Genomic DNA, 11076 nt, shown 5'->3' on the forward strand with positions numbered 1-11076 from the left:
CTGCTTTGGGGTTGGTTTTGTTCCCAGTGTGGGATTCGGGTCCCTCTGCCCCATGTCCTGCCAGTGACAGCGGGGAAATCCTTCGGGGTGCGCTGTCCCTGGGCAGTGCCCCTCCGGAAAGTCCTTGTGTCTGTGTTAAGTGCTTCTCCATACACAGAACATACCTGTATGTGTTCTTTACATAAGAGTTACGCTGAGTGCCTGCTGGCGACGCTGTGTGGTATTATTACCGTTAAAGGCCCGTGAGGAGATGTTAAATGTTTTGTTTGGCAGAAGCAAAGACCTGGTGCTATTCCACAGAAACTGTTTGGGAATTGACACCAAAAAAGCTTCCCAGGCTATTAACTCACCCACGTGTTTGTTAGGAAAATGTAATAGTGTGCAGTTTTAAATAGATACCTTGATTATTCTTGCAGAAAGGTTAAAGACATGCCACTGATGCTTTAGGAAATGGAAGAGACATCAGATAGTTGCTTTGAAGTTGTTACCACGGAAAGGTCAGGTGCAGAACAACCGTCTGCATCCTCACAAAGAAGAGCAACCGGAGAGGCCAAGAATGGGGAGCCAGCAGAGCAGGCTCTGCTTTCAGATGCTGCAGGCCCTGTACAGTCAGGGGAGGGCTGCGAGCAGCAGTCTTCTCTGGAGCAGTCAGTTTGGAAGGAACAGGAACAGTCAAGTTTAGCACAGTGGGAACGACCAACAGAAGGACTAGGCAATCAAGAAGTGATCAGAAGCAACAAGCAAGATGTATTTGATCCAGATGCCCCATTCAGTGCATCATCTGAGAGCACATCTGTTACCAATGAGAATTACTCTGCTTTGCCTGAAGTAACAAATTCAGAAAGGGAAGAACAACCATCTCAAAACTCAGCACTATCAGAGAATATGGCAAGTGGGACAGTAACAGGTAAATAAGTTATTAAAATGTACATTAGGGCTTTAAAGAGAGGGTTTTTTTTTTCCTTCAGCTTGGCCTCTTGTACCCTCACAGCCTCACTCTGCTGGTTTTCGGTCTCAAAGTGACTTTTAAAATTCTCATATAAAAAATGCTTAAAAAGATGAGGTATATATTCTTTATGTCAAGTTGCAGTAGCAATTTATAGACTAATATGGCATTTTATAGAATGATCTTCATTTTCAGAAACATGAGTATCTATATGTGTTTTGTACATGCATTTCCAAAGCAGCGGTGCATGATTTGCATGAGTACAGGGGCTACCAACAGTTTAGATTAGATCATAGCAATCACCTTATTATTCTACCTCTCTCAGATTCCCCTGTAACTTACCTCCAATCCTTCCATTATCCATGCATTTCTCCTGCGGCCCCTGAGGTGCTCCATCATTTCCTGCACTTGTTCCTCTGCATTCTGGATGTCTTGTGTTGCTTCCTCTTCCCAGTTCTCAGTGCCCGGTTTTCTTTAGCTCTTCAGAGCAGAAGGTATTACGTCCCGTTACAGTGGGCAACCCTTTGGAGTATGAACCTGCTGACTGCCTTCCTCTTGGCTGGGCTGCATGCAGATCCTCTCGTGCTGAGTAGCTGGTGATCGCATCCTAGGAAGGGCAACTGTACAAAAGCCAAATAGAGTCTTATCTCTAAATCAAAAAGAAGTAATTTCTGGAGCTTCAAGTTAAGTAGATCTGGTTCAGAATACAGTCTTTGAATAAACATCGCAACATCAAGTATTGTATGAAAGACAAGAGTGATTCAGCCGTCATATGCTTAGATCAGGTCTAAATTTGAGCAGGTTTAGGTAAGATTTTTCAGTAAAAGTTTACTGTGTAAATGAGTAACTGATTTCAAATGGATTTGCAAATAAATACATTTCCTTTAACTTTTTGAAAATTGTAATATGAATGACTTGATGTGGTGACAGTATTACGTTAACTATCTCTTTAAAAAGTGCTAATACTGTTTCAGCTTTAAAGTAGACTGTCTTTCGAGCTCAAAAACCTAGGATTGGTCTTTGTTGCTGTGTTTCAATAACATCATCTCAGAGTAAACTTGAAAGAGTTATTTCTTTGTTTTGTGAAGCTTATCAGAAATTAATTTGGGGTTTATTTTTAGGAAGCATGATTGAGTACAATGAAACTCTTAGGAGGACTAAGGCTAACTTTGATAAAAGTATCTTGTCTGAGAAGGTGTGTCTTGATGAAGAGCATTTTCCCAGGAAAGTAGTTCAACAGGATTACCACATGCCTGACGTCATAACTGTCAGAGTACAAACAGGTAAATGCTATTTTTACACATGTATCTATAGATATATATATGTATAATTGTGCTCTACTCTCAGTCTGTTGCTAAAACAATATTTCTGTCTTGGAATTTCCGTTTTAACAGATTCTGATTCAATCCAAGATGTAGTTGTGAAAATTGAAAGATCTACCTATCATAAACCATTTCTGGGTGGATTTAAAAACAGTATAACAGGAGTGGAATTTCATAATGCGGGATCACAAACGGTACCCAAAAAACGACCTGACAAAGGAATTCAGTTATTTTGTAGAGAAACACAGGTAATGGCTTTGTAGTGTCTTTTTAGAACGTTTTTAGTGGATATATATAATCAGCCTTGTGATTTTTGTTACAAATAGCTAATTTTGCCACTTACTGCAATGAGGAAAAAATGTTCTGTATATTTTATTAAAATCTGACATGCATTTTTTCCCCCAGACAGTTTTTGAAAAAAATAAGCCACAACAAACAAAAAATACAACATCAACACAGATGACTAAAATTGGCCTGTATGTGTCAAACACGACTGACAAACTAATAAGTCCTGGAAAGTATGTTACAGCGGAAGAATACCATAAACGTAGACTTGAAGCAGTAAGTTCTTATCTGTTTGAAGCTATCTGTAAAGCATAGTATTACAAAGGTTATCTGAATATTTAATGAATGCTCAGAGTGTTCAAAGAGCGAATTTAAAAGTGAACTACAAAATGTCTGCTTAATCTTCACATTTTTTAATCTTTCAGATATGAGGGAAGTGTGTGTTTGCTCTGTATTTTTAGTGACATTGGAGACCTTGTGCTTTCTTAAATATTAAGAATTCCAAATTTACTGGTTTGTATCTTAAAGTGACAGTTAAGCTTCCATATAGAGTGTTAGGGATTAAAACAGGCTTGTCCCTGTGGCATTCTCATGATCTCTTTGGAAGCACCTAAGCTACATGTTTGATGTATGGCCCAAATGGATGGAGTATTTGGTTAGGTTTTAGGAGACCTGCATTCAGCTTTTGAGTTTTGTGTTTTCTGGGTTGTTTGTTTGTTTGTTACCTTTGCCAAAATGATCCATTTTGGATTGTGTTCAAGCTACTTGCTTCAGCATTAAGGTAGAGCTGGGCTGTTCAAACACATGCAGTGGGTCTGTGGGGCTTTCTGTTGCGCTGAGTATGCCTCATGCAGGCAATTCCAATTACAGATTCTGTATATTCATTGTGCAGAGGATGCCATTTAGGCATTCTAAATTGCTTTTTGAAAACCATGTATTCAGTGACTGTTCATCTAATTTAAGTACGCCCAACATCATGTTAGGCGGGGCACTGCTTTGTAAATTCTCTAGTTATTAATTTGATTGCTTAAAATAGACAGTCTGAATCTAATTAAATGGAGAAACAGTTGATTCCCCAAGTGTCTAAGTAGGATAATTGTATTGGCATGGTTGGCAAGATGCTTTGAAATCTTCTGTGTAGAAGTTTTCTGTAAGAACTTCTTATTTGATCAGCATCAGCTGATGGCAATAAGCATCTTGTAGAAGTGGAACCCAAATAGGTAACCATTTCCTCAGGACTACCGCTGTGTTTTACTGTGATCATTACTGCTCCTTACTGAAATCTGTAATGTGTCTATAGGTGATCTATAATTCACAACAGAGAGACATCAGCTTAGCGTTGGTTCATGTTGATGGATTTGCACAGTGCAGTTCCACATTGAAATACTAGCTGAAGACATATTCAAGAGAAATGTTAGGTGTCCTGATTTTGGCTGGGGCAGAGCTATTTTTCTTCTTAGTAGCTAGAATAATGCTGTGTTTTGTATTTAATATGGGATTTGGTATGAAAAGAATGTTAATAATATACTGATATTTTTAGTTGTTGCTAAGAAATTGAGGACTTTCCAACTTCCCTTGCTTTGCTAGTGTGGAACTAGCTAGAAGGACTTGTGCAAGCTGGATAGGAACACAGCAAGAGCAACAGACTCAAACTGGCCAGTGGGATATTCCGTATTGTATAACGTCATGTGCAGTATATAAATTGGTTGTCCAGAAAGCTGGGTTCTTGCTCTTCCAGAATTGCAGTTCTGGGATCTCTCTCCTTCTCTGAGATCACTAGGTGGGAGCAAGGAACTGGACCGTGTTCGGTGGGTGATGAGCAATTGTACTGTGTATCACTCATTGCTGTCTTCTATAATTACTTTTTTTTTTTTTTTAGCTACTATTATCATTATTATTTCATTTATTTTAATTATTAAATTCTCAATCTTTGAGTCTCCTTACCTTTACCCCTCCAATTCTCTCCCCATCCCCTGGCAGGGGCGGAGAGTGAGTGAGCAGCTGCATAGTGTCCTGCTGAGTTAAAACACAATAGATTAAGATATCTCTAGAGACAGTATAACTTTATTAGCGTGGTTTTGTGCTTGATAGCCTTCAACGCTGAACAATGCTTATTTAAACTGCCTGTGCTGCAAGTGCTAGCTCAGCTGGCAGGAGCTCAGGCTTGTGCATTGTCCTCCCTTAGCGTATTATAGACATTTCCCTAGTCTTTAATAGCCACAGCTTTAGAAGGTGGATTTTTTCATTTTCTTTTTTAAGTTCTGTTTTAACAGCATTGCTAATCTCACTTTCATTATTTGTTTACAAATAAAATGCAGTTGATTTTGTAAGTGTTGATTTTTGTATCTAGAAATTTAAAATAAATTTTGCAAATATGTGTCTAAATTCCCCATCTAGACACTACATAAATTGATAATAACAGGAGGACCTCTGCCTACAAAGGTGAAGAGAAAACAATAAAAACAATATGAGTGCTTAAACTAATAGTACCTGACTGGTTTTGTAACATTTAAATCAGTTTGAGTACAAGACAAATATTAGAAAATATAGTTAAGTAGCTAGGAAAAAAATAACATTTAAGAACAAAATATTATGCTGTTTTAAATTCATGATTCTTTGGTATTGTATCATATATAGGTAATAGTATTACAGACATATTTCCGTCGTTGGCATGCTATAAATGTAGTACAAAATCTGAGGGAAGAAAAGAGGTTAAGGCTGGCATGGGAGGCACAGGAAGAGTTACGGAAAAAAAAAGAGAAAGAAGAAAAACTGAGAAGGGAGCATGAGCGAAGACTGAACCCTAAGACAAAAGAAGACTTTGAGCTCCTGTACCATGCTTTAGAATGTAAGTTTTTTCTTCAAGGGATACTCTTTAAATCACCAAAATAGTACAGTTTATTTAAAACAAACTTAAGGTTTTTACTGTTTCTATAGATACTTCCTCGGGGTTTGGGGGGTTTGTTTGTTTGTTTTTTTACTTACAGTGGAGTTTCTTTAATTTTTAAAGAATTATTTGACTGTCATACATTAATAGAAGCAGAAAAAAGGGCTTGACTCTGCGTAAGCACTGTTCAGAGGTAACTAAAACATCCTTGTGTTACCAACATCCAAAGCATAATACTATACAAGCTAATATGAAGAAAACTAACTATCCCAGCCAAAACCAGTATACCTTTTTTAGGAAATAATCAGCTTGTAGAATAGTGCAATTTGGTGGTTTTGTTATTCTTTTTTTCATTCAGCTCTAATGTTAAGGTCACCTAGAGGAACAGGAACTGTTTTTTTGGATCAAAGTTATTTTAATCTTTTTACTCTACATTTAAGACACTGAAAATAGTGCCTTGAAGAAACTAGCTTTAAGATCCACCATTCATCATTTAATACAGACATTTTTTTATAATGGATTAAACTTTTACACATCATTTTACAATATATGACTGAGATTATTCCTAGTCTTCTTCTGCTGTTGCTTTTTCTCCTTTCTAAATTATTCCATGTTTTGCAAAACTAGTTTGGCTAAATTTTAAAAAATCCGTTAGGTGTCCTATGGGGCATCCTGAAAAATTTATTTTTCTTATTGGAGTGGATGGTGCCTAATACAGGCAAGCACCTCTAAAGTTTCCTGGAAAAATAAGGTGAATACTGCAGGTAATTGACATAAACACCTTACAGGGGAGTAATGTGGTAAATGTAACAAAAAACCTAGAGTATGTCCTTTTGGAAAAATAAAAACAATAGAAAGCATTGGACTCCTACCAGCATATAATGAACCTGCAAGAGTTTTTAAAATGTCTCCTTTTAAGTAAGGTTCTTGAATTGTGCCTTGTAACAACTCATATGCTATGTAGGCTACAGTACTTGCTTATAGTATAATTCTTTGTCAGTTTGTACATGATTGTCCGTATAGCAGAACTGGCCTACTTCATTGCAACCACCTGACCTACCTTAAACCGTCTCAGCAATTTCTTCCATGGTAAACTGAGCATAAGTTTAGTGATGTGTGTTATTCATAGCGCTTAGGATCATGAATCAAGAATTCCCAAGTTATACACTAATCTTTTAGTACTATCATACTTTGTGTGGCATAGAACAAATCGCTTTGTCTGAATGTATCAATGACTTATAAATATTACTGTTTGTGACGAATGTAAAAATTATTACTGGTCTTAAACTTTAGAATTTTGGGAATAGTATCTTCATGAGACTTGTGGTTTGTTAGGGGTTGTTTCCCCTGTCCCCCCCTTTTTTTCATAGATAGCTTTTCATTTCACAAAAGTCAATCATACCCTCTTAAAGGGTTTGACTAGGTAATCAAAAGCCAAGGTACTCAAATAATAATTTTTTCCTCTCCACTTGTGGCAAGTGTTACTATTTGGTGTCTTGGTTTCTTGCAACGTTTTCTTTAAAGCACTGCTTCCTAGCTAGTGTGTCAAATGTACGATCCAGAGTCTTGTTTGCAATAGAAGCAACACAACAAAGCTGAGTTAAAGTTGTGAGTGCTGATATTCCCAGTATTTTTAAATTTAAAACTTATGGTTATATAAGTGTCTCTTTTGCTTAATTTAATGTCATTGGATTCACAAATAGTAAAATTTTCAGCTACACATGTCCAGGAATTTAATATTGAGGCAAGCTGAAAAAGCATGTGCCACTTCAAAACTGGAACAGAGCAAACTCGAGTATTTGAAATGCCTTTTTAACATTTTGTTAAAAATAATGGTCTAATAGAAATCTTTTTGTTTTCTTTTGTTTACCAGTGTTGACTAGTTGCTTCTCTAGATGGAGACTTGCAGTCATGCTCTTTATTCTGATAGAGCTTAGTGGTTCTAGGAAGCTTTTTTTCTACCTGCATCTGAAACTACTTTTACATTCTTATAGTGTCAACACTCTACACAAGCTAAATCATTGTGACAGTAATAGAATGAGACTATTGTCCTTCAGAGATCTGTGAAGGTTATTGCTGCTGATTGCAACAGGAGGATACTATTACAGGGTCAGCCAGTACAAGCAATTCCTGTTGGGACAAAAACTTGCCTGTTGACTGTGTGGTGCAAATGAGATGTACCTGTATATTCAGTGTGTCTGCATATAGAGACATTAATTATTTATTTGAAAAGCGTGAACTACTTTGTTTTATAAAAATGGAAATAAAAATTGTAATGAGTAAAATCTCTGCCTGCAGAAGAGATAATCTAAGAGGAATGTTTTTAACTTGGTTGCATGTATATGGTGAATCAGGAGGTGAGTATTGATGATAACTGACAGCTTCTACATTTCTGTAAGTAATGTATTTGTTAACTCTGCCTTTGAAGTTGCTGCCCCCTTCAGGCATATAAAGCTTAATGTAAATTAATTCTATACAGTGCTTTTGTTTGCTGAAATGGTTTTATTTAAAAATATATCTTTGGGTACTCAGAACTTGTCAGACAGCTTTCATATTAATACCAAAGCTTGGAGAACCTTAAGGAAATGGATTGAAATATTTTAAAAAGGAAAACATAAGGTGTTGTAGATAAGGAAGCCACAGGCAGAAAATAAACCTTCCTCCTTTCCCTCCTCCTACCTCTAATTTTAGCTGGTACAGGATGTTATAGGTTTTTTCAGAAAGTGTGCATCACATATTGTATTGTTTTCTTTTGCGCTGGGTTTTGCTTTTGCATAACTGTTCTGGAACAATATCAACACTTTGAGATATTATTCAGGAATGTTGAAGTTTTGGATCTTATAAAATTCCCTACAAAACTCCAGAGGTATTTGAAATGGAACAGACTCTTCAGAGAAGCCAGGAATCGTTACAATGTGTGCAAAAGAAAACACTTTTCAGTAAACACAACTTGATTTTACTAGCAGATTTCTGTAAAGGTGTGCGGCCTGTTTAACAGCAGTTATAGTCAAGAAATGGCTACTACAAAGTAAACACATATGTATGCATCTGTTTGTTTCTGTCATTAAGTAGTCTAACTTGTAAGTGCAGGAGGTACCTGTGGTTTGGTGATTTGACCATTAGAGCCAGAAGGCCAGATTCTTACACAGCATGCACTGATTGACATGCTGCTGTCATGACCATGCTGTGGTTTGCGTGCCACTTGCCTCCACTTGAAGGGCTCTGCTGTAGAAGAGGAAAAGGAGAGTAAAGCAATGGCTGTCTGATTATAAATGCACATCCATCTGCCTTGGATGGCAAAAGGCGATAACACTGAAATATTCAGTGCAAGACCTGCAGTGCTAAGCGTGACTGTCGGTCAAGTTTTATCTCAGTTTTGTAGGACTTCAGGCTTCTTTAGATTTTACTTATTTATGCAGGGAGAAGCAGTAGTATTCTCAGCACTGAGTACTAGTGGCACTGCAGTAAGATGCTGTCCTTAATCTGTTGAGATGATCTCCATGGTATCTTTTCTTGTGACTTTGATGAGTAAGTGTTTGAAAAGTTCCTATTGCTCATACCTTTTGGAACTGTTTGAGAATCAAACAGTTAGTTTAGTTATTTTAGATGCAAAATTGTGAATAAATCATTTCATCACCCATTTTCACAGGAGCTAAATTCTTTTTCTCGCATAGAGCTCATTTTTCTTCTAACCCATCTTTGAGTTTGGAGCACGAATAGGCAGTTTGGAATCGTTGTACGCACACATACTCTCACGCAACATCTGTATAACTTACATTAATTTCTGGGCCATTTTGCATGTATTGAAAATATGCATAACAGTCAATTCCCTAATGTAGAAACTGGCTTTTAATTAATATTGAAAATTAATTATGTTATTTCTTAAATATATTCTTAATATAGCAATAGAAATTTCACTGGAAAACATCTTGTAAAAAATACCCAAAATATTTCTATCTGCAGTATGGAGGCAGGAGGAGACTGAACGGATTAACAGAACTCTTACTGGAGCTGAAAGAAAGGCAGCATTTTGTGGACTTCTGGAACAAGAAGCACAGCTGATTGCTTCCATTGGGAGACACAAACTAAATGCAAATGAGGAGAATCAACAAAAAGCGATACTGCACTTTATGGATAAGGTCAGTGATGTAATTTTAGGTTGAACATAAAGAATACCAAAGTACAAAAGAAGAGACATCTGCAAAGTACCTGCCAAAAGTAACTTTTCTAGCTTTAACAGTTAATCATGTGAATGCTAATGTTGTAAGTATCCAAACTATCTAGTTGTTCATGTCATTACAATTCAGTACATTTCTTTTTCCAAGCTGAGAATTTCTTAGCCCTGTGACTAATGGAAAGACTAACAGTGCATCATTAATACTGGCACCTGAGATTTACCATAGACATAGGTAGTTGTGTATATACCATATAAAAAAATAGTGCTGAGTGGATGAATTTTGTATTATGCAACTATCTGCATAAAGCACATGATTCTGATGGCACTGTTAAAAGCATGAAAAGCTCAAATTCTATTAGTTCAGAATGGTTAATTTGAGGTTATAAAGCATTGTGATATTGCGTATTATTCTACATTTTGTATTATGTTCATTAGTGATGTAGGAATTAATGAATAAAACTATGCTCTTTCCTAATCTATTTTTGAAACTTTAAAAATCTGCCTATTAGCTTCTCTTTCAAAAACACTCAATTTCACTAATCAAAACTTATGACTAAGTGATTTTTCCCTCTAGTGTGTTCTGTTCATTGCTCTCTATACTGAAAAGTTTGCTATTGCATTTAAACTGAAATGCGAACATTTAAAGAAGTAGTTGTAAAATTAAACTTTAACCTTGCAGAATGGATTGATTTTTTTTTATTTTTTTTTCCCTCCCCAGAAATGTTATCCTTCAGGAACTATATTTTTCATTTATTTCCCCATTGAACACAGGCCTCTGGTCATTGTATAGAAAGCATTTTATTTCTATTTCTATTTTATGGGATAGAAACATAGACAAGCTTTGACTGAATCTTATATCATATTAAATGCAAGTGTTCTTCAGGCTTTCATCTATAAAGCAAAGACAAGAATTCATTCATACACAAAGATGATTTAGAATGGCATTAGATTCAATGACACCTGAATGTAAAAACAAAAGAAGTCCTTTTTAGGTAGACGTCCCAGCAATCCATCCCCTCAGAAAAAATAAATAGTTTATTTTTCTGGCTGTTTTCATAGTATATGAAATAATTGTGAAAGGGAATACAGCAACAGAAATAGGTTTTTACTATCTTTTTAAAATTTTAACTATTTAGTGCTCAAAAGTAAAAATTGAAGTTTTGTCCAAAAGAGACTTTTAAAAATTCTTTTCATTACTGATATATGGGAACTGAACTGTAAAAAGGGATTTCACAGAATCACAGAATGTTAGGGGTTGGAAGGGACCTCGAAAGATCATCTAGTCCAACCCCCCTGCCAGAGCAGGATCACCCACAGTAGGTCACACAGGAAGGCATCCAGGCGGGTCTTGAATGTCTCCAGAGAAGGAGACTCCACAACCTCCCTGGGCAGCCTCTTCCAGTGCTCTGGCACTCTCACAGTGAAAACGTTTTTCTTTATGTTTACATGGAACCTCCTA

At 36.5% G+C, this 11076-nt stretch overlaps 1 protein-coding gene across 1 annotated transcript; it reads left to right on the forward strand.

The window, feature by feature from the left end:
• Positions 1-450: 450 nt before the first annotated feature.
• Positions 451-9579, forward strand: LOC104522236 (IQ and ubiquitin-like domain-containing protein; the record flags this gene model as incomplete). The annotated part of the gene is made up of 7 exons (XM_029084145.1): positions 451-712; positions 842-907; positions 2068-2229; positions 2341-2516; positions 2674-2829; positions 5191-5401; positions 9404-9579. Coding segments are annotated over exons 1-7 (1209 nt in total), but the record flags the coding sequence as incomplete, so codon positions are not given.
• Between the last annotated feature and the right edge of the window lie 1497 nt (positions 9580-11076).

The sequence above is a fragment of the Antrostomus carolinensis genome, unplaced genomic scaffold (genome assembly GCF_000700745.2).
Source record: "Antrostomus carolinensis isolate BGI_N321 unplaced genomic scaffold, ASM70074v2 scaffold11173, whole genome shotgun sequence".
NCBI classification, from domain to species: domain Eukaryota; kingdom Metazoa; phylum Chordata; class Aves; order Caprimulgiformes; family Caprimulgidae; genus Antrostomus; species Antrostomus carolinensis.